The sequence below is a fragment of the Apodemus sylvaticus genome, chromosome 3, assembly GCF_947179515.1.
Source record: "Apodemus sylvaticus chromosome 3, mApoSyl1.1, whole genome shotgun sequence".
Classification (NCBI taxonomy): Eukaryota; Metazoa; Chordata; class Mammalia; order Rodentia; family Muridae; genus Apodemus; species Apodemus sylvaticus.
Genome location: NC_067474.1, coordinates 76958158 through 76982666, shown reverse-complemented (window position 1 = coordinate 76982666; position 24509 = coordinate 76958158). Strand labels below are relative to the sequence as shown.

Sequence of the window (24509 nt, the reverse complement as noted above, 5' to 3'; positions counted from 1 at the left end):
TACCAAAACTAATATGTTTCTCTGTATAAAATAACATACAAAGCAATATGTTCACCTAGCTTCCCCATCTACCCCACCTGCCTGGATCTATATGCATTTGAGCTTTGAACACCTGACCTGGGTCCAACTCCCATTTCAATAATGGGGAAAATGAGGCCTAGAAAAACAATTGGATTTGCTCCAGAACATATTACATGAAGGTGCCATGCTGTGTTAACTATTTTCTCATGTCTGTGATGATACTGCTAACAGAAATACGATTTTGGAACTATTTATTATTTACTGTAGCTGAGGGCTGCATGGGATTCAGAGGGTGACAACTGCTCATGTCTTTCCAACTTGGTTTTCAGTGATAAGCACTGAGAAGCCTTGGCATCTTACATAGTGGGAAGGTTTATACCAGAGATATGGGAAATGACACAAATCAGAGGTCATATGCTTGCATGTGGATATGAGCATGCATGTGTACAGGCCTTCTTATTAAGCATATGCTTGCATGTGGATATGAGCATGCATGTGTACAGGCCTTCTTATTAAGCATATGCTTGCATGTGGATATGAGCATGCATGTGTACAGGCCTTCTTATTAAGCATATGCTTGCATGTGGATATGAGCATGCATGTGCACAGGCCTTCTTATTAAGCATTTGCCAGAGCATCCCTCGAAATCAATCAATACATGCCTTGCCTTTATTCTACGTCCCATAGGAACTGCAGGGGTGGCTACAATAAACTTCAACTTCAGGGTGGGGGTGGGGGTGGGGGTGTCCTTCTCTGAGATTTCATTTCCTCCACTGAAACAATAGAAGTCCAGTTCCAGCCACTACATAGGGATGCATACACACATGGTGTGTGTATGCAGGGGCAGGTAGGTGGATGGGAGACTAGGTACATGGCAGAGATGGATGGGAAATGACTGCTCACAGCAGGTGTCTATTAAATATCAGTTCTGGTCTCACACTCTTACTCTAGGGCAAAGGTAGCTAAATGGGAGGAGTCACATTCCCCACCATCCTCCTCACAGCAGGTATATGAAGCCACCTCTTAGAAGACCTAGGAGCCATCCAAAAGCTCCCTGTGTCTGGGGATGCCTGCACTAGCCTCCTCCACTCTGTAGCTCTCACTGCTCAGGGGCAAGGGTGCAGCAGAGGCCAGCATTTCTGCCTTGTTGCTGGAAGTCATCAATCTATACCCTTCACCCCCTCACTTTTCCTACATTTTTTTCCTCTTGTATAATGAGGCCTCCAGAGACTGGTGGAGGTCTGAACCTCGTTACAAGCTCTCTTGGTAGCCCAGCATCAATAACGGCAAGCAAACCAGGGAAGGGGGGTTAGGTTATGACAGGCAGCGGGTGGGCAACTCAAGGAGCGGGGCAGCTTGTGGTCTTTCAAATCCCTGAATTTATTTCATGATGAATTACTACTGAACACTTTAGTACCCAGAGTTCATAGAGGAAAAGCTAAGAATTCACTTAATGGGTAAGAAAGGACATAAGTAGGAGCTGGTCTGAGCCTTGGTAGTGAGTTTGTCAGGGAATTCTCCTCTATTTAGGTGCATGTGGGAAGTAGTGTGGAGGAAAGCAGTGGGAGATTCTACCCGTCTAGAGTCCTTGTCAGTAGGTCAGGATGCAGATCCAAGCGACCTTGAGCTGGTCCTCAGACTATAATCTTCAGGTTCTCTAGTGTAAACTCTGGGGCTTGGACTGAGAGACCTCCAACTCTCTGGGATGTCTTCCATGTAAACAGAATCTGTGGCTACTGCTGCATGTATTCAGCTGTATCAAGCACACTGGGGAATCAGACTGAATCAATCCCCTTATTTGTCTGGTTAAGAATGGGGAAAGGTACCCTGAGATGTTGAAACCTAAAGTTAAGCACTAGAATGGTATACCGTGTAGCTACAGAGAGAAAGGCAGATTGGGGATGAAGTGAGGTTGAACCTGATGAAAGAGATGGGGAATAAGAGAAACTGAAACAATGTTTCCAAGTAGAAGCAGGATAAATGCAAAAACAATGTTTAAGAAACAAAAGTATAGGCAGGAAAGAGCAAGAAGAGAAAGAGGGAGGGGAAAGAGGAAATGCGGACATTGGTGTAGTTGGAGAGCTGAGGGTTCTGGCCAAGTCCACACGCTAGAGTGCTGAGTAAGCCCTTGAAGAAACTCTTCTCTCAGCTCATTTGAGAAACAGTACACCCTGTATCAGGTTATACCAAGCTATCCAGATCTCCATCTGTAGTAGGCAGGCAGAAAGTAACTCCTGAATCCTAGGCAGAAAAGCTGGCGGCTAGAGATACAGGTGAGACTTGCCTGCCCACACTCTGATCCTGTTGCCTCATCTTGCTTTTCCAAGGACAGGAGTCATTCTCAAAGGAATTAATTGGAACCTCAGAACTATGTTGTCTCTGGAGCTCTTGACTGGTCAGGTAACACAAGAGGAACTGGGAGCCAATGGTTGTTCTCAAGGTCAGCTTGGTAGTGGTACCACTCTGGGGCATCAACCATCATCTGTCCAGGATCCAGACAGCCTGGTGCCATAGAAAGGTCAGTCCTGACAGGAAGCATCATGTCTGATCTCTTTTTCTGGGACACCTGAGATAGCAGATTCTGCAAGTACTGGTTGATGTTTAAGTGGTCCTGTATGCAGAGCTCCAGGTACCTGAATACAACATGAACCCTACTAACTCCAGGCTGGACTAGTCACCTGTCCTGAATATCCCATGACAGTTGCATTCCAACAAGTAAGGAAAGCATTGGAGAAAGATGGAAGAGGTTGAGGAATGTTAAGTACAATTTCACGGAGCTGCTAGAGACACAAAGCAACTCTATCCTTATGAGTACAGACTACATTGGCAGACAGTAGAGCAGGATCCAGTTCCATGTCCCCTGCCCATGCGCATGTGTCTCAATGTCCTCACTAGTAAACCAGGCACCTGGTGGGAAAATAAATGCAAGGTTTTAGGGGAAAAACTGTACTAAAAGGTGTACTAAAAAATTATAGATGGAAAATTGTGGTGAAAATATCCCTCAGAAAACTGATGTGATTAAGTGAGATCCTATACAAAGAGGGTTGAACTTGGGTAGAGCAAAGGCATAGAAGGAGCTCAGCAATGGCATTTTCTTCCCTGTTGGCCAAAGCTAGATGGCCCTAGTCACTCACCTGGACTCGTGTGGGGTTCATCCAATGGGGAATGTCGCGCACTGTCAAGTTAACTGGCAGAATGATGGACTCACTGTTGTGGTCCAGGCACGAGGTGGCACACTCTGACCCTACGAGGAAGCACAAGATAAAGTAATGGCTCAGCCACATCTCCACTTACCTACCGGGAGCCATGCTGAGGTGAGGCACTGTTTCTTTTCTTTTTCTCGGTTGATTTGGCTATCAACACAGTCGGTGGAAAGGAGAGTCACCTCGGATCCCTTTAGCTCCATTCATCTGCCATTCATTCACAGCAACTATCACCACAGTTACTAGCTCAGAGCTTCACTTTTCCTTGCGTTGTCTCCACCAGAAAGCCTGTCTAATCCTCTACAAGCCACTCTATGTAAAAATAGTAGGCCAAATCTTTCTAACAAGTAACCTTTCGAATGAGCCATTCTAAACATCCCTTTACACACACACACACACACACACACAGAGAGAGAGAGAGAAAGAGAGAGAGAGAGAGAGAGCTTATCCAGTGCCCTCCTTGTTACCATATTAACAACTTCTTCCATCTAAAAGAAAGTGACAACTGGGTTTGCACCTTTAAACCAATGTTAAGATCTGTTTCACCATAACCTAGGAGCAAAAGCATAGAGGAAGCCACCTTTCTCTGCTGCCATGCAAAAGGCCCAGACTCATGCAGATCTTCTAATTTTCAGGCTTGGTGATGGGTAAGCTACAGTTACATAGAAAAGTGGCAATAGGGAGGTAAAGACACCAGTGAGGGAACACACACACACACACACACACACACACACAATAAATGAAGACACAAGAAGGTAAAAACTAGTGAGAATAGGGAGACAGATGTCACTGGGCTCTCAGAGAAATTCTGTGGCACACCTTATGCTACTGTGAGACCAATTCTAAAGAAGTTTGGAGTGAACAGAGATGAATCGAAGCTGTAATGATAAAATTATCTTGGGAAAAAAGATGTTTCCTCTGGATAATAGACAACAGCATTCCATCCCAAGAAATGAAGAAAGGGCATGATGGGAAGAGGAAAACTGGTTGTTCTCTGGCACTGTCTCTCCCTCCCTCTCTCCCTCCTTCTTCTATCCGTTTTTGCTCTGGCTCTTCTCCCACATGCCAGATTCAGGACCAAGCTGCAATGTTGTGGTATATGAGCCACAGCTGGCATCATCACAGAATTCTGATTTTACCAGGCCCTTCCTCCCAATGACTTCCGCTGGAGTTCATGATAGGCACACATGCTTGGGAAAGGATCAAGAAATAGTCAGAGTGACTCCCAGTGGGCCCTACTGTGCCCTAATACCAGGTTTATAAACAAACTCCTCTCCATAGGGAAGGAGAAATCCTGGGTAGGGATCTTCCTGGGGCTAAATGAGAGATACTAGAAAGTAAGGAATAGTAGAGGAAAAACTGATCTTCCCCCCTTTCTTTTTCTGCTTCTATCAGTATTCTCATGATATCCCCTTCTTTTTCTGCTTTCCTGTTGGAGGTTCCCACCCACTGATTGACAACTCTGGAATATCCATAGGATGAGCATCCAGGCTACCATGGGAACATGGGTTTGAATGGATAGGAAAGCACCATAGGACTGGTATTATAGGAATTTAATCTCTTTCCTGCTTTGGCTATATAAAAGTCCCACTGGGTAAATGACGAATACCACCACCCACCCTTTCCTATGTCTCTAGACTGTCCTGTCTCATAGGTATTCACAGACATGCAAACTCATGCGGAATAATGAAAAAGAAGAAAGGTTGGTCTTGAAAAACAGCAGCCACTGTTTCAGACACTTGCCCCAACTATCTAGAATGACCACAAGCCCTCATTTCTCCATAATTCTTCTTGTCTGGCCACCTTAGTAGTTCTGTAAAATCTTGTTCAAAGAGAGCATACTAGGTTCTTGCTGTATTTTGACCCTGGCAGGAGTTAGTACCATAAAAATGTGGAGGAGTGCTGGTGCTAAATCTAAGTTTAGATGGCAACAAATTCTACTCTCTGACTTTCTATACTTTCCTCTTCAAAAAGAGATGGGCAGCCCCTAGACACCTTCTATCACCAACCATAGACCTTTTGTTCCTGGCCACACAGTGACAATTCTCAGCATGCTTCATAAAGAACATGTTGGCTTTGTATATGTTCAGTTGACCTTCTGTGCCTGAATCCCTGGAAACATTCCTGTAAATCACACTGGCCCTGAGTAAGGACATTCAATTTCCTGGAGATCTCACTTTGGTTAATCAGGGAATCATTTTAATGTGGTAAGATGCCCTTAAATCAGGTTCTACAGCCTCTAAATTTCCCCCAGAGAAGCCATGCACACACATACAGACTGTAAGTTGAAAGAGCTATTTATTCTCTAAATGCAGCCAGGAAGAGAGATGAGCCTCTGGAGCACATCAAACCTCAGGACTTGGGCAAGTTCCCTTGTCCATTCAAGGTTTTATCTCTCATCTGTTAAAGCTAGTTAAAAGGATCAGTAATGATGGCATTTTGGGGACCAGAGTTTGACCGGCACCAAATGCTCTTGAGTGCTCTGCATGAGGTATTCTATAATTCATCATGAAATCAGGCATAGTGGATCCTGTATGCTGTCATACTTCTATTCATTGGTCTCTTGGTTTCAGCTTCTTCTCCTTAGAAAATGTGACAAAGTCTAGCACATCTGTGGCTAAGCATCAGTTCCTCTGGGTACTTCTTTGTCCCAGTAGGTCATTGGCAGCTTTTCTGTACCACAGCTGTGCACATTTGCCCACCATATATTATATAGTACAACCAGGATCCTGCTCCTGAGTTCATTGGTGGGAAGACAGTTTGTTTCATTCTTCTCTGTGTCCCTCACAGAGTCAGGTTTCATATGGATATAAGATCAGAAATGCACGAGGCACTAGCCTAGGCTCACGGATGGACATGCATATGGCACTGTTCCCCATCTAGACCCATCTTACCTATGGCATAGCCATCAGGACACTGCAATTTGAGGTTACTGTTGAGTTGGTTTGGGGCTGAGCACTGGCCTTGCATCTCTCGGCAGACATGGAAGGAACCACTCCATGTGCCATCTTTCCGGCAGTGAATGATGTTGCTCCCACGGCCCTGAACACCAGAGAAACACACTTAGGACATGACAGACTGCAGCTGTGCAAAGGACATGCATCTCAGAATGAAAGATGCCATTTCAATGTGTCATTTCCTCACAGGCTTAAAATTGTTCCAAAATAACTTGTTACTAATAGCTAAATCCCAGTCATCTTGAAGCAGGGGTGTTATGAGTACCTTATGGAGAAACTGAGGACTCAGAGGAAAAGAGAAACTTGCTCCAAACTTCCCAAACTGAGTAATTCCACGGTTTACTAATTTTTAGAATAATGGTCCTTGGGAAATTCTAACTGGATTAATTAGGCCTTATATTTGTTTTATGTTATTGCTGCTTCTATTGAGAAACCCATCATCTACTCTTTGTATACAGACAATAAAATGTAAGAGTTGCCTGGGCAGTCATAAAAAACGATAGGTGTGCGCTGCATTTTCTTTCATTTTTTAGACCTGAGAAAGCAGCCCAGGTGAGCTTTCTCTTCCAAGGTACTCTCAGCCATGATGGCCACAAGAGGGATCAGAGGGGGATATGTATAACTCTACTCTTGCTTCTTTAAGGTAAGCAACAGTTCATTCATCATTCTTCTGTAAGCAAGCAGGAGAGTGCAGTTTGAAGATATACCCTTTTTTTTATGAGCCACTCAATATGCAAAACCATATCAGACCAGAAGTTTGGGGGCTCTCAGAAGACAACAAAGAAATGGAAGGACATTCTAGAAAGAGAGAAGTTCGCGCACAAACGTAGGACAGTGCAGTAACCATGGCTGAGGAAGATGTGGGTCTGTTAAGACTTGAGGGAGGAGTAAAGCAGAGCAGAACGCAGCAGGTGTGAATCTCTGATGCTGGCTTCAGGAGACTGGATTCTACTCCAAGAACAAGTGGAGAACTACCACTTCCAGATGGATCAAGAGGCTCTGCAGGAGCCTGGGTACGTCTGTGACTCATCCCCATCTATGTCCTCATAGACTGTCGGTAATGAAGGCCACTCAGTCTATCACTTGCCTTTCTGCAGATGCTTTTGTTCATTTAGACTACTTGCTTAGCTAAATATGGGATGGGGATGTCATTTTTGTTTGTTTCTTTGTTTTGTTTAACTAATCAGGAAATAAATTGATACATGGGCAGAAAAAATAGAGGCATAAATGTCTTAACAAATGAATGACGGAATAAACAAAAAATGTCTGGGAGATAGAATGTGAAAGGGGTAATATGGGCTGAAGCTGCCTTGTCTTTAAACACACACACACACACACATACACACACCAGCTGCATGGAATCAGGACTGAGAAGAAAAAGGGTACCCTCTTAAGGTCTGTCCTTGGCCAGCAGGAGATGGGCACCATTAAAAGAGAAGCCTCCCTGTCTATGGGAGAATGTGGCCCATCTGAGCTTGCAGTTATGCAGAAATTAAGAGGGCCTCTTTCAGTGGCTTGTTGTGAGCTTGTGGCAAGCTTATGCAGTTTCATGGGACTTTAGAGAACTTGGACTTTCCCTCTTGGAGCCCCAAGCTCTAAGCCCCATGATTCTGCTGGGTCCTCAGGGGAGTAGGAAATTGACCCCAATTTCCTGGATCCTTGGCCTGGGACTGTGATGCATTTGGCCTCCAGCCTCTCAAGGCCTGCAGACCTCAGCACTACATGGGCCAGAGTTGGCTAAGGAGCAAGGTTTGCAGCAAAGGCTGTATTAGAGCTAACTGGAAACTACTCAGGGAGTTTTAAATCCCAGAGGCTCACTGTGGAAGGTGGGAACATAAGGTACTGGTCTTACTTTCTCAAGACTCCCCCTCTCTCTTCTTCTTCTGCTAGGTTCATCTGGTACTTTCTGTGGCTGAATCTGCCTTAAAAATATGGCACCCACCTGCTAAGGCACTTTAGCCTTCAGAAGAAGGCAAGCTAGTGGGCTAGCACTCCCATAGCTTCCATATGGAACACAGAGATTTCAAGACCCACCTCTTGGCTATACATGTGCCCTTCATTCTACTCAAGTAAACACATCATCTCCCTGCCTGTATCTCTGGCTTACGACACTCCAAACCTTTGCTTGTGCTGTTCCCTCTAAATGGCAGTTTTGCAGGAGCTTCTATATGTTCCAGTCTCTGCTAGGGCTACTTCTGTAGTGTTCAGCACTTGCTGACCATCTAACAGTGAGGACATCCTTGCTGACTGCTCTGTCTAATTTGAGCACAGATGAGCCAATGTAGTTGAGCATCCAATCTGAGAGCACTACGTCTGTGGGCGTTGTCAGGGAACCAAACCAAGTTGAGTGTGTTTGGTTCCAAATGTACAAGCCAAGTCCCAGCACAAGACATAACTTTACCTGCTAAAGTAAAATTTTGAACAAGAGGACTGTGCATCCTTTACCAAAACTGCATTCCTCTCTGTGCTTATGTATGTCTATAAAAGTCACATTCCACTCTCTTTATACCCCCTATCTCTTTAGCCAAGAAAGTCACATAGAGCTGAAGCTGTTTACAACTATATTATTGGAACTACGGCATGCTCAATGTTCTAAAGAATTATTTTAACTACTGGGAAGAAGAGAAACCATATCCTATGTCAAATCTGAAAACTCAGGCTCACTACAGGAAAGAAACCAGAAATGGATGCTTACAACTGCACCAGTTCAAATATCAGCTCTGCAATATTCCAGCTCTGGAACATGAAGGAGTTTATTCATGTACCTGTGCTTCAGCTTCTTCAACTGTTAAGGGGCATGTAGTCTTCGGCCTAAAGGAGTCATCATGGCAAGCAAGTGGTCAATTTATGGAAGAGTTTAAGATGTAACATGTGTGCACAGAGCTATGCATTAACCATAGCTCCTAACTTCCCTGCTGCAATCACTGACTCTTGGGAATCAAGGCAACCCTTTGTGCCTTTACTACTGTGGAATGGGAACAAAGGGGGGGGGGGGGCAATGGGTAGAGGAAAAGTATAACCCAAACCATGGCAAAGGGTTGTTATAGCATCAAAGTCACGCAGAAGCAGGTGGTAGGGGACGGGATGAGCATCAGCCATGGAAGTCTGGATCTACCAAGTTCTTCCTACTTGTATAACACAGCACAGGTCCCTCCCCACAAAACCCTTCCATGTCTGCATGTGTAAGCAGAATATAAATGCCCAAAGTATTTATGTGAAAGAATCAGTATAAAGCAGCCGTGCAAATGTCGTGAGCATATCTAGGAGCAAGGGTAGGCTAGAAAAAGACCACTGTGCTATTATTTGGTTTGAGAGCTGGCTCTGCTAGTAACTTGTGTGGCTTTCCATTCCTGTGTCAGCGGAGCCATCTGTAAGCTAAGTGGTTGCATGACAATCTCTGGGCATTTGCTCTAATGGCACATGATTCTGCAGTTTTTCTCTCTTTCTCAAGGTAACCCTGAAACAAGACAGAATCTACACCCATAGAGTATACAACCGTGGAAGTCTGCATCCATGGCAGAGCTCATAGAGTTTGAGCCGGCTCTATGCTATCATGGCAGAATGGACTATGTAGTCACCCAGTCTTCCCTGCAAATAAATGGGTATGCTGTTGATTCTCCTCTTCTACTTCTTGTTTTCCAGGGACTCCTGCTGAGTTCTGGAGACCCATTTTTAGATGTACTACTTGGCCTATGAAGCACTTAACCTTTGTCCTCTCCTGCTTCAAGTGTCTGCCATAGACCCTGATCCTACCCAAAGACTGGCTACTCCTCTAATCAGTTGCAAAACTCCAGCAGAGCTTTTCACTACATCTCGGGACCACATTATCTCTCCACTCACTCAATACTTTCTATGTACCATTAAATCTAGAGAGAATAAGCACTTCTTACTACTTCCCAGCTGTCTGGAGAGCAAACTTCACCCTTTGCCACCAGGCTGCCCTGGAAGTGTCTAAGTATGACTGAATAGTCTCAATACCACCTAAAAACTCAGAGGTACAGACAAAGATTTAGATGTTGTAAGGCCTTTTTTCTGTGTCTGTAGAGTGGGGAGAAGATTCCTTTTTTTTGGGGGGGTGGGTATTTGTTTTGAACTACCAGAATAAAAAAATAGTCTGTTAACACCAGCCTGGCACCCTTAAAATCCTCACATTAAACATCAGTGTTATAACCATTTAGACCTGATTTAGTTGGGCAGGAACATTATATATAGTATATAAAAAATAAACAAACAAACAAAACCAAATAGGTAAAATAAAGTGGTTGAGAAAAGGTCTTATGTTTCATGTAGCTGAAGCTTGCCTCAAATTCACTGTGTAATCAAGGCTAGCCTTGAACTGCTAATCTTTCTGTCTCCATCTCCCACATATAGAGAGTAGTTATAGACACTAACATGTATACTTCATATTTTTAAAAACATTGTAATAATAAGTGTAGTTCAATATTTAACTACCTGTATATTATAAGCATATTGTAAGTACTTCAATTATGTGTCTGGAGACACAGAAAAGATCTGGTAAGCACAGATTCTATTTGGGCTAGTTAAGAAGGTTCCACACAGCTATATGGATAAGTGCCACTTTTGTGACTTTGGGGCTGTAGCCAGCATACAGCCATTTTTCAATCTGTTGCCTATGTTTCTGGGGCTCTATGGAAGCTTAAATCAGCATCAGAGATCTCTCTACTGCTATGACCATAAAGTCACACTAGTCTCTTCCTACCTTCCTGGAGACTGCTGCTTACTGTGGGATAGGCCCACTCACTGCACATCTTTGGATTTACCCACATCTATTCCCGGCTACCACCAATACACTGTGAGGCAAGCCTTGCTATTTCCTCATGTTACACACAGGGAAACTGAAGCTTGATGGGCTAAGTAACTTGGCTCTCAGGCGAGGCTTAGGGTGGTAAAGTCAGCATTTGAACTCAGATCCTACTGGCTCCCTTGGAGGACTCAATGAAGTGGAATTTTTAAAATTCTGCTAATAATAGCAGTGAGGGAATATGGGGCTCTCCCTTGTAGTAGCCTCTGCCCTTCTATGTCAGGTTCTGTAACTTGTTTGGAAAGCTAAGAATCTCTGTTCCATATAAGCCATGGGATTCAAGAACGTGGGACTTGCGTTCCTGCTATGTTTACAGGCAGCAAGAGGGAATCTGAGGTGAAGACTGGTGTTGGCTCTCAGGCCCTTGGTCTGAGGGTAGAGGAAATTCATTCTTAGTACAAACTAGAAACGTCAATTGTGTAAAGAGCCCATTTGGCACACACCCCTCATTCTTTGAGCTGACAAGCCATACCCTGCTCCTTTGAGTCTAGCCTCTCTATCCACTGCCAAACAGCAACACTCCAGTCCTCAGATGAATTTACATTTTCCTCTCCTTTAAATACAAACTGCCCATGAAAGCTACTTGGCAGGCGGCAGGCAGACTGGGTTTCAGTTTGATAACATGGCCATGGCCAGAATATTATTTGGCTTAGGGATAACTGTTACCAACAGTTTTATGTGAGGCAGTGAAAGGGAAGTTGATCAGTCTTTGGGAGTCCCTGCTTTTTCCAGAACTCCTGCTTCCTAGATGTCAGAGGACCCACATGTTTCCCAGGAGTGATTCCCAGAAGTGACCACCAGCACACTAGAGTAGCCCGAGACACCTGTGAATGTATGATGCTCAAGACTTGAAGGCAAAACCTACGAAAGTAAGCTTATCCACAGAAGGGGCACCAGGTTCCTAATTTGTCTGTTACTTCTTAAGGACCTACTAGGTGCCTGGCACCATACTAAATGCTAAAGGCATAGAGTCATTGAAAGAGGCAATGGAAGACTTTACAGTCTCGTAGAGGACTACTGTAAAATAAATCAGAAACTTAGCATGGGTAGCTGCAGCTGTGAGGTAATAACTTGAGGGAGGTACAGCTGAGTCCAGGAGTGGAGCGGACTTGCTGAGAACTCTTAGAGGAAGGGTTACTCAAATCAGAGAATCCCTGAACAAAATAGGCTTGTAGAGAGAAAATGCAGCTCACAGATGTTACAAACGGAGATACTGGAAGTCCTGCTTCTCAGAAAGATGGAAGACAAGTAATTAGGCATCTGGACCAAATGCAGAAAATGCTTACCAGAAATTCATAAATAGGATAGGGAACCTGGGTCTTTTGGAGTAGGAATGAAGTATGAAATACTGCCTAATAGGGTTGAATTTTACCCCAAGGAAAGAAAAAAAGATGCTGGCCAAGAAGGGCTTGAAGCCAGAGACTTGGGATGACAAGAAAAGACACCATCAAGAGACTACACTGTTGGGGAAAAAGACTATGGTATTTTGTTTTTTTTTGTTGTTTTTTAATTAGGGTAGTTGCTTTGGGTACAGAGGGAACAGCTTTAGGGGGTATTTTGGGAAGACTGGGTAGGTTTGGAAATAGTTTAAATGTGGGGAAAAGAAGAAAGATGTGCTAAGGGTGTTAGTTTCACAGTGTTTAGTATTTGGAGGCTAAGAAATAAAGAAGTCTTCAACCCTCAAATAGTCATACAGGAATATAGGCAGCTATATTCCAGCTCCACCGGGCTCGGTGACCATTGCACACCTAAGAGTGACAGAGCTAGCCTGTCAAATCTGAGTAGTAGGTTCTGTGGAAATGGAGTTTCTGTGGACTTCTGCATTCTTTTCAACTTTCATTCTGCTTTTGTGCCTCCCTACTTGTCTGCCTGGGTAGGAGAGGTTGGATATAGAGGCTAAAGCATGTTTTCTCACAAAGTCCCTTCAGCAGAGGCAGGCAGGAGCACTAGACTTAATCCTTTAGTTACATTCTGCTTGAGATAAAACTCAAACCCATGCTGGCCACTTCTATTCTCCTTTGTTCTTCACTGTGCTCTGAAATGTTCTCCGAACCTGAAAAAAGCTCTGTCTATAGGCTTCCCTGGCCTACTGGTGGGAATCACCATGATCATGGTGGCCATGTGACTGTAAATGCTTTAAGACAAATGTGGATAGTAGAAGTGGGCAGAGCTAATCAAAGTCCCAGGCACTCCTATCAGAGTGACATAACAAATAATCTTTTTTTAAAAATTCAGTATATTCTTTATTTACATCTCAAATGATTTCCCCTTTTCTGGCTCCCTACTCCCCGAAAGTCCCATAAGCCCTCTTCCCTCCCCCTGCTCCCCCATCTACTCCTTCCCACTTCCCTGTTCTAGTATTCCCCTATACTGCTTGTTCTGGAAAGACTCAGTGCAGCAGATAATCTTAAGGCTAAGAGGGCATGCATGTGTTTATTTAAACATTTCTCAATAAGTATCTAATAGTTTTAATTCTTAAAAAAAAAATCTCAAAGCTAAGAATCTCCGAATAAAATATGCTTATAGAGAGAAAATACAGCTAGGAGATCTTACAAAAGAAGATACTGGAAGTCCTGCTTCTCAGCTTCTGCAATGATGTAAGCCTGGCTGTCTAGATAGAGCCTGTAGATAGCAGTTGTTAAGGAGAGGGAAGAAGGCCATGATCTCAGGTTTCAGTGGGCTTACCTGGGAGGCATCACTGTCTTCACACTTGATCCTACACTCACTGTTGAACTGGAAGCCATTAGTGCATTGGTAGAGCCCATGGAATTTGGGTGGAGGTGGGTCACAAGTCACCGGCACACAAGTTCCCTCTTGCCAGCTGCCATCTTGAGTACATTGAGTCTTGAAAGCCCGTCTTCGGGAAAGATGAAAGAATAGTTATTGTAAGGATCACATGGTTTGAACCTGAGCACTAACTGGGCACCTACCATTTTCTTCATAATCACAATCCCCTGCCTGCATAAGGGGTGCATAAGACAAGCATGATAAAGACCCTTACAGAAAGCAACAACTATGGAATCCAGTGTCAAGTGAAACATCTCTAACACAAACCCTGCATCTAAGTCTCAGAGATCATTGCAGAACCAGAGACGGAAAAGCTGTAAAACCAGAGGAACAAAAAGTTTGCTAGAAAGCAAGGTAGCACCATGAACTCACATCAACACGGTTGGTTAAATATGACTTAAACAAGGATGGCACCAATAGACTGTAAACACTTAAAGGGGAAGCTTATGACTTAAAGAATGCTGTGAGAAGGAGAAATAGGCTTCCTTCCATAAATACAGATAGATAGGTAGGTAGGTAGGTAGATAGGTAAATAGATAGATAGATAGATAGATAGATAGATAGATAGATAGATAGATAGATAGAGGTGTGTATATAAAGTTATATTAACTGAACAGACCATATTTACATATTTATGTGTATATATATAGTGTGTATATATATCACATATATATACACATATATGTTTAACAAAAATAATTCATCATAAATTTGAAAAGGGAAAATATAACATGGACAGGATTTAGAGAGATGAAAGGGAAAGAGAAATGGTATAGCTATAATATAATCTAAAATAATAATAATAATAATAATAATAACAACAACAACAATAAAGAATGAAGGAAACTGTATCCATTGAACAACATTGTTGGAGGTAGGCAGGCTGTCATTGAAATGTGGTTTAGGATCAAACTCAATCCCCACCAGCCCCTTGTCTTCTCTTCTCCTTCCAGTGTGTGGTGATGGGTGCCTGTACAATGGTGACACAAATATTCATTGTTTCTTAAGCAAGTACTTTATGTAAGGCATTTTTGCAATGTTTTCTGCATCATGACAACACTGTGTGGTAACTTAGAGGCTTACTATTCTTCAAAAAAAATGAAGGCCTGAGCAAAATAAGTCACTATCCCCATGAAATATCTCCTCTTCTATGTCTTTTCTATAAGACAGAATGGGATACTACTTGGTATGGCCTCCAACAAAGCTGGAAATGTTTCCTTCCAAAGAGGTAGTCGCCAGCTCTGACTCTCCCCCTTCTTAAAGTCTGTGACTCTGCTCCTAGCCACTTACTTCTTGGACTTCCGAGATGAGCCAGGCACGTGGTATCCAGGTCTGCACTTGTACTTGCAGAAGGAGCCCACCTTGTGTTTGTTCTCTCGACACCGGGCTGTCTGTAGGTCCGCATTGGGAACTGGAGGTGGGGCGAGGCACATGAGCTCACACAGGGCCTCTGGGAAGGACCACAGTCCGTCTTCCATACAGGTCAGAAAGCTGTTGTTGCCTGGAAGACACAGACAGACAGGGTTTAGCAGAGGAATAAGTTCCCTGACAGCTAAGATAACACATGAGCTGCCTGGATTTTAACCAACATGAGATCCCCCCTGGGATCCCTGGTTAGAATTCCCGTGCCTTCCTCTAAGAACTCAGTATCTCTGAAGAGCGCTGGGAAGTTTTTGCAAAGCAGGCATCCATGGAAGCTAGACTTAGCCCATTTTTTACAGTGCATTAAAATCCAAACCATTCTACACCTCATATGCTGTACAGAAAAGAAACAAAACAAAACAAAATCCAAAAACCCTTCCTGGCCCTGCATCATTCCTGTGCCCTGCAGGTGTGTGTCTTTGCCTGAGACAGTGGGACTAGCTTAAATGGTGTCAGCCCCACTAAACCTTATGACCTAGGGGTGCGTCTGGAGCTGGGCCCTGTTCCTGTCCTGGATTCCTCATACCTGGGTCTGACAATACCATCTTTTCACGAGGATAAATTTTTTTTTAATTCAGATCCCAGCGCTCAGTGAAGCTCTGCCAGAGAAACTGAGAGAGCATTATTTCCCGCCACTAGCTCCAGCCAGCTCTTACAGAGTGCTGATTGCCTTCAGGATACTTGCCTGATGGGGGTCAGTGAAGATAAAAGTAAAAGCCAGAAGCTAGGCTTTTCATTGCCAGCTTGTGTATTATGAAGGCATAGCCATTCCCAAGCTCAAGACAATTAGAGGAGGACCTGCATTGGGTGTTTCGCCACTGATCACTTCTGATTGGTTAACACCAAATGGGGTTTGCTGGAAGCACATGGGTGTCTCTGGACTGGAAGCTGAGCAGGGAGACCATCAGTGACAGGAAGGAAATGGACGTTTATTAAGGAGTTACAATGCACAGAGTGCTTTCGAAATGCAGGATAGTTAGCATGCTAATTCTCATTTGCAAAAGGAGGGGATAGCTTGATCAAGCTCTTATAGCTTGGGAATAGCAAAAAACAAAAGGTTCAAAACCAAGTTTGTCTAACTTCAGATAGAGTTGTTTGTATAATAAGAGCTTGTGTCTATATGTTCAGCAAATCCTTTTATTTTCCACACAGGATAGTCCAACCTTTTGTGTCCATAGGAAGAATGGAGGATTTTTGCTTTTCCAAAACTCAGTAGATTAAATTACAGTGACACTGTTTTTAAAAAGTGTCTATCAAAGTGCCATTAATTTCCTTGTTTCCACATTAACCTGTACCCTTCCTTTCGCCCACTCTATTACCATCATACTTACATAAGAATGTGGGACAGGACACATGTGAGATGCACAGTGACCTACAATCCTTCAGCCAACTTCTGTGTAGTGCTTGTGGCATGCCAGGTACTTTATATGTTAGGAGCAAGGCAATAGACAAGACAAGACAAAATAACATGTATACAGTGCTTGTAATCGAATGGTATATGAAGGAAAATGACAAATTATCATCAAATATGATTGCTAGTATTCTTGAAGGTGGTAGCAAATACCACCTAGGATAAAATGAAAAAAGGAGGAAGACAAGAGAACTGTTTCATAATTTTGTGTACACTCCTCTGAGTCTCCTCTTACCATTAATTTCCTGTGATTCACTGCCTTGTCAGTGTGCCTCAGCTGGATGACATGAGATAACAGTGTTTGCAAACCCCACAGAAAATGCTCCCTGGTGAGCTATAATACCATAGCTAGATATTTTCACATCCTATGGAAGGGTGAAAGGATGACTCCTTGAGCTTTCATCAAAGCAAAGGGACTTCCAGGGCAACAGCGAGCAGAACTTCCTTATATTGTTGTAGGGATTAATTATTGTGGCAAGGTGTTTGGGAATGCCAGGTGTATCATTAGTTTGGTGAGAATGGTGCCTTTTCCAAATTGCTCAACGGTGATAAATTATCCACCACTAAAGTATGGGTGCTTTTACCAAAGTGTTGGGGCTGTATCAACTACAAATGCTATAAACTGTGAAATGGACATAGTTCTTTGTTGTGAGATGATATGAAGATTGCACTATGCTAACCAAGAGGAAAGAATCAAACAGAAAATGACCATTCTAGAAGAGAGCAAAGAGGAGTTATCAGACAGTGCTAAATGAATGAGCAGGGTAGAGCGGGACTGTGATTCACGGGATGTATATGTTCCTCCTCCTCATAACCAGTCTAGAAGTACAGACAATGGATTCTGCAGGATCTGTATTTACAGTCCCTAGCTATCTATTCTTCCTCCTACATCTACCAAGTGGCTGTGAAGAACACACTGTATGGCATATACACTCTATGCCTTTGACAATGGCCAAATACTCTAAAGGATGTTTACTACAGTGAGAGGTTTTGGTTTTGATTACAAATACATACTTTTAATACATGCTCAAAAGAAGATGAAGTGAATGCTTCTGGTATCAACATCAAACCAATCACTGTTGGAGGACTTATAGAAAAACTAGAGTTTTGACCACACAGGCATATTCTAATTTCTCCTTCCAAATTCCTCATATCCAATGAACTCTCATTGTTTCTCTTTTTAACTGCTATAGAAGAGACACAACCTCAGCAGTACCATGTCTACCCTCTTCATATTCCCCAACATGTGCTTCTAGAGAATGTGACTTAAGTCATAAAATGAAGTGAAGGCTGACATTCTAGCAAAGTATCAGAGTATAGATATAAGACACTAGGTTCTCACAAGTCAGGGTACTCCGTTATCTCATTTGTTTATTGTTTTTATTTTTTAAGATTTATTTATTTTTATGTGTGTAAATAAATACAATTTTATTATAATTTATTTGTATTAGTGTTTTGCTTGCAAGTATGTATGTGTATGTTGTGTATCACTAGTGCCCATGGAGGACAGAACAGGGTGTTATATCCCCTATAACTGGAGTTATAGATGTTTGTGAGCCATTATGTGGGTTTGGGGAATCTAATCTAGGTTCTCTGCAAAAACTGGAAGTGTTCTTAACTGTTCAAGACACTCTTTATCTTGCAAAGCTTTATTTTTAATTATTTCTTTTATTTTCTGAGGTTATCATATAATTATATCATTTCCCTCTTCTCTTTTCTTCCCCACAATACCCTGCATATGTATATCTCTCTTTGCTCTTTTTCAAAATAATGGCATATTTTTCTTATTATTACATATGTATATGTATATATGTGTGATCTTTTAAAGTCAGCAAATTAGTCTTGTTTAGCCTGTCTCCAAATTTGATTAAGGAAATTCTCCTCTCTAGTATGCCTGAAAGAACTTCAAGCATTCAGTAGTGACAGAAGAATAGTGTTCATTGAGGTTGGCTTACTTAAAATATTATACAGTAGACCAGGTCCCTTTGAGAATGCTTTTAAAGAAAAATTAGTTTTTGTGTCCTAAGACACAATAGGGTGACCATGTCTGATAAGGCTATGCTGTACATTTCAAAATGATGAGAAGAAATCATTTTGAATATTTTCACCATAAGGAAATTATAAATGTTTAAAGCAATTGGTAGACCAGTAACCCTGTTTTGATCAAGGCACAATTTACATGTGTATCCAAGCATCATATTGTGTCCCCAAAATATGTGACATCAGAGTGTGTACATGGAAACATTGCACTGAAATTGTAATTAAAATAGAATCATGAAGTGTCATCCCTTCAATGTATTTTGTTTGGTTTGTTGGATGGTTTTTGTATTGTCTTTTTCATGTTTGCTCTATATGTGGTCCTTGTTGGGGTGCTCCTTGTTGTTGTGCTTATTCTTTATTCTCAGAGCCTAGCCTACAGTCCAGTATATAATAGTTCTCCAGTTTCCACTTGTTGCATGAATGGAGCATCAGAATTTATTGGTGAATTGAGAGAGTTATTCAGTCTCTCTAGTCCTAGCCTACTTCTGAGTTCACAATCAACTTTTTAAGTTTAACATTTTAAGATTTGAAAGAATACTGCTCCCTCACAGTTTTCAGAGAACAAGAATTCAACTTGCTGGACTAGACTTAAGGACAAGCAAGCCTTCCAAAGACTGTATTAGCCTAAGGCTATGACTGCTAGGATTGCAAAGATATTCCCTTTCCTTGTTCTTGGTGAGCAATAAACACTAACAGAAGTTAGAGAAGAAATGGAATAATGGGGGGTCAGGGAGATTCGAGCGGGGCAGAAAACACAGGCACAACGGACTTTAGACTGCTTTCTCAAAAGTAACCTATGAGAGTTTCAGCCATGTATAGACCTTGAAAAAGTAACAAATTAGGAATAGGATTTGTAGAGATAACAAAAGAAATAGCTAATCTTCTAAATATATCTCTAGGCTACAAAGACCCCAAGAAGTTAAGGCTACATCAGACTTGGCATTCCCAGAAGGTCTGTCAGACTCTTCAACCGCACTGGTAGTCCTACCAATGAAGCAAAGAAAAACTGCAAAACTGCATTCATTGAAAGGTTTATGGAATAAAGTATTCAGATAAGTGGTGGATCAGCTACTCAGTAGGATGCTACCAACCACCTAGCTTTGCACCTCACATGTAGTTTCCTTTACTAAGGTAACCCATTTTTCTTTACAAATATTCAATAAAGAGGAAGAAGAATAGTCTATAAAGTGCTCATTTTCAGGTACCATTAATGGAAAATCCTTTCTAAGGTGAAAAACAAAGGAATCTGGAACACTGCTTACTTCTGTTCAAACATGAATGGAGGAAAGCAAGTGTGAGACATAGGAAGATCTAAGCTCTTTGATGGTGAACACTCCTAAGCTTATCTTTTAAGTACAACTGTGACAGGTCATAAAACCAATGTTGCTCAGCTAAGATCAAACAGCTGGCAAAGGACAAAACCAGCAGTATCTGGAATTTCTTATTTTTTTGTTATTTCTTACTCATTTGCATGCATGTATGTGTGACATGTCTGGGCACATGCATGCATGCCACCATATGGAAGCTACCCATTTAGCTTCTTTGCTGGATCCAACATGGAACTTTCTGATTCTACGGTCATTAATTCCTGCAACCCAACACACATACACATACGCACAAGATAGTATAAGTGAGGAACCATTAATAACCTCAAAGTGGGAGTACAAGTCATCCAGTCCTTGCTGCCAGCAGGTCCGAGTGGAAAGCTCAGAGCAAGAATCTGTGTGTAAGATAGTGCTAAAAACAATGCTACATGGACTACCAGCTGGTGCTCACAGGCAACTGTGGAAAGTCAAGGTGTTTTGCTCAATTCTCAAGAAATGGGCAAAATAGGAATCAACACATGTCAAAACGAGGGCTCCCCTGAAACCACCTTTCTATAGCCATGTCCATTCCCTTCATGCAAAGTCACACAAACAGTGGCAGAAAGATTTGTTTAAGGATTTGCCATACTGAGAGCTTTAATAATAAATGTTAATTTATTTGACTTCTTTTTGCATGGGCTTCTAATTAAGAGAGGTATGATTTTCTTGTACTTAATATACCCTACATCTTATTGACAGACAGAGCCACGTAATGGCATTGGATTGCTTAGATTCTATCAGGGGTTTTTAACCTGTGGTTGCAACTCCTCAGAACAACCCCTTCATAGTTTCATTCTTTTACTTCCCTCTTTAATTTTAATCATCATAGTATCTCAAATGAAAATTCTATATCTATCTTATTCAAATCATCATTGATAGAAAATGAGGAAGAGCTATGGGATGAAGCCCAGAAGCACTTTCTGCTTTTCTTAAGGCTCAGTTTATAATTAAATTTAGATCTTATATTCCTGTATTCCTTTTCCATAACAACATTTAGGCACCCAATCAATACTTTTTGTTATCTTTTGTTAGTACAAGTCATAACAATACTTTTGTTAGTAAAAGTCATTTCACTAGCTTCTGACCACATACCATTGCCTACAAAGGCTGTGAGGTCATATAACCTTTGGGGTTAATCTTCCTTTGAAAAGCTGGTGAGACTCTTGACACTATCCACAGTACTTAAATCTCAGCCATACACAGTAGTTTATCACCTATTAAGAGAATTCAGGGACATACTTCCAAAGTTCCCACACTCAACAAAACTCCTCATGCACACTCTGGCATGATAAGCCAAAATATGAGACTCTATGATGAAGTTAGATATTGTTTTTTTGTTTTGTTTTGTTTTGTTTGAGACAGGGTTTCTCTGTGTAGCCCTGGCTGACCTGGAACTCACTCTATAGACCAGGCTGGCCTCGAACTCAGAGATCCGCCTGCCTCTGCCTCCCAAGTGCTGGGATTAAAGGCGTGTGCACCACCACCATCGGAAGTTAGATATTGTTGTTGATATTCGAGAAATATGCTTCTGCTATCAAATTTTGTGGAGGATAGAACCCTTACGGTCTCCAAAACTTGAACAAAAATTACTGCTAGTGAGTTCTGTAATGTCCCCTCCTTTCCTTGATGTACTTTGGGTCTTTGGTATTTCTAGTTGTTCTGGATGGGCTCTGAGACCTATTTTAAGATTTTCATTTCTGGAAATATGCCATGTGCCTCCAGGCCAGTTTCTCACCCATTTCCAAAATATAGCCTCTTCTTCAGCCTACCAGACTAGCTCTTCTTCACCTTCATATTGCTATTGCTCAGAGTAGGAGATGTGGATGTTTGCTGGCTACATCTGCTTTTCTCCACACTCAGTATCTCTTTGTAAAGAGTATAGTTGACATTGGGCAAAGTCAGAACTGGGTTACAGCTTGGTCTCTATCACTAATATGGCAAACTTAGGTTAGTTCTTTAATTCCCAATAATTGGATTCTTCCTTTGGAAAATTGAAAGACTAGTAACACCTCACAAACTGTGGTGGTTCTTAATCATCCACAGTAAACTAGATATATCAGTTCAAAATTTAACCCCTTTTGTTCCCCTTCATCACCATCTTCTTATAAGATTTTCAAAATCTTAAAGGGGTATTCATGTCTATTTTTATACAGATAAATTATTATACACATGTTTTAATTTTTGGCTGTACAACAAGATGGATTACATGACTATAAATGGTAAAAAGAAACCAGGAACAGACACAATTCCATCTATCTGATGGTGCCTGAGACTCAGGAGTCTGGGAAACAGCCACCAAGTTCTCAGAGATGATGGAGTCCAGATTGAGATAAAGAACTCAGAATACCTTTCAGCTGAGCAGGGTGACGACACTGAAAAGAACATCTTCTACCAAAGGTGGTACCCTCTGGACAGGAGAAGGAGGCAGCATAGACGTGATGGTGATCTGGGATACCACAGTCCACCGGCTCACATGCCACCTGCTTGTTCCATTTGCCCTCTGTACATGTCACTGTGATGCTTGGCCTTACCTGAGAGGTAGAGAAAGATACAATGATGGGGATCAGATGGGTGTTCCTATATGAGGCAGTACATCAGAGTCTTACCTAGGAAAGAGCTAATCCATTCTTAGTGTTTGACTCAAAGTCATTTTTAATAACTCAACTGTATAGATTAGATACTTTAATCCCCATTAGATGAAGCAGAAATGGAAGCCTAGAAATATTTTATAAGCAATCTCAGGTTACCCACGAAGAGAAAAGCTAAGCATGAATACGACCCAAATAACGTGGTAAGAAATGCAATCTATAATGTATTCCACGTAGATCATCATATGATAAGGGTCTTGATGATCAGAGACCTCCCAGAGCAAGACTGCTTTTTATAAACTTGACTCTAAAAGACATTAAATAGAAGGATATCAGAGGCTGATCTTGGTATCTATTCTTCAAAGAGTTTGCTTAGAGATAGATAGTAGATCCTTGGTACTAAGTTAGGTAGTGCCTTTAGGTATAGGAGACTTGACTTTCCATGGGAAGGTTCTCTCTCTTAGTCTCCCACTGATAACATGAAACACTATATGTTTCTGCCTATTCTGGTGATAACAAGGAAACACTATATGTTACTGCCTATTCTGGAATTTGGTGGATCCAGAGGAAAAAAAAACATTTGAATAATCAAGAAAAAAATACATCAAAAAGAAACACATTTTGGAACAGGGAACTGTCTGGCTGATTTAAACCAAACTAGAAAATGGCAAAGTTGTGTAGGTGGAAGGGTGAGGCCACACTATAAGGCCAAGAGAAGACCTGTCATTGGCAGCCCAGAGTCTTCCATTCAGAGAGGAAGCAGCCAAACCCCTGGGGGTTGAGAAGGCCAAATGTTGATTTGGGATTTTTAAAAGCAAAGGACATTTTCCTCTCCTAAGCACACATCAAAGGGAGCAGAGGTCTTTCGCTGCCAAGTCAGCCTAATTGTTTCCATAGGAGTTGAGACCTGCCATGTCTGACACACGGAAGTAGGTGTCTAAGAGAAGCCAGCCCAGAAGCTCTACACAAATATACCCCTGTGTGGTAGCAGCACAAATAGTCTCCTGGTCTACTGGTGGGGCTGTGGAAAAGCTGCATCTAGAGTCAGCTCTGGAATTCTCAAAAGTTGGGACTGTTAAACTTGTCCCGCTCACTTGTCCCTTTGGACCTGAGACTCCCAGAGCAACATCAGACTAAAGCCAGGTTTTGGTGTAAATTATCTCTACACACTACCAACAGTTTCATGCAGGACATATCCCAACTTACAAGGCTTCCATCGATAACTTTCCCTGGGTTCTGTGTGCTGTCTGTCTCACCGCTTACATTCCATGGCACCCCCACGTGGGCAGCCAAATGAGGCCTTTCTTTATCAGGATTTAATCATGCCATGACCTTCCACTGATTCTTGCTGCTATAACAACTTCAAACTTCCCAACTAAACTGGCAGGATCTGGCACCTGTGGACTCTGTTTGACCCTCCTGCCTCATGACTTGCATGATTTTCAAAAAAGAAAACCCAGTTTCCACATGTGGTACACTTACAGAACTAGCAGGTTTCTACATACACTCCTGTGCCAGTACCAGAGCACACGTTTCTAGCCTGTGTCCTGCAGACACACCTTTGCCCATCAAACCATTTCTCAGTTCTTATGACACTTCCTCCAGGGCATTTTCCTTAAGCAACCTCCCTCCCCCGACTCCGATTCTTATAAAACCTTGTATGTCTGTCTCTGTCTCCACACTTTCTGCTAGTCACTACGGAACAGATCACTCTTTTTTTTTTTTTTTTTTTTTTTTTTTTTTTTTTTTTTTTTTTTTTTTATTTGATATAATTTATTTACATTTCAAATGATTTCCCCTTTTCTAGCCCCCCCCCCCCCACTCCCCGAAAGTCCCGTAAGCCCCCTTCTCTTCCCCTGTCCTCCCTCCCACCCCTTCCCAATTCCCCGTTCTG

At 42.2% G+C, this 24509-nt stretch overlaps 1 protein-coding gene across 1 annotated transcript in view; it reads right to left on the bottom strand.

The window, feature by feature from the left end:
• Positions 1 to 24509, bottom strand: part of Pappa (pappalysin 1) — a 229098-nt gene that overhangs the window by 25655 nt on the left and 178934 nt on the right. The window contains exons 15-19 of the mRNA XM_052176642.1: positions 22375 to 22558; positions 15081 to 15291; positions 13689 to 13860; positions 6119 to 6266; positions 3156 to 3265 (exon numbers count right to left, since the gene is read on the bottom strand). Coding sequence (XP_052032602.1) covers positions 3156 to 3265; positions 6119 to 6266; positions 13689 to 13860; positions 15081 to 15291; positions 22375 to 22558 — 825 coding nt within the window. The remainder of the gene's footprint in view (positions 1 to 3155; positions 3266 to 6118; positions 6267 to 13688; positions 13861 to 15080; positions 15292 to 22374; positions 22559 to 24509) is intronic.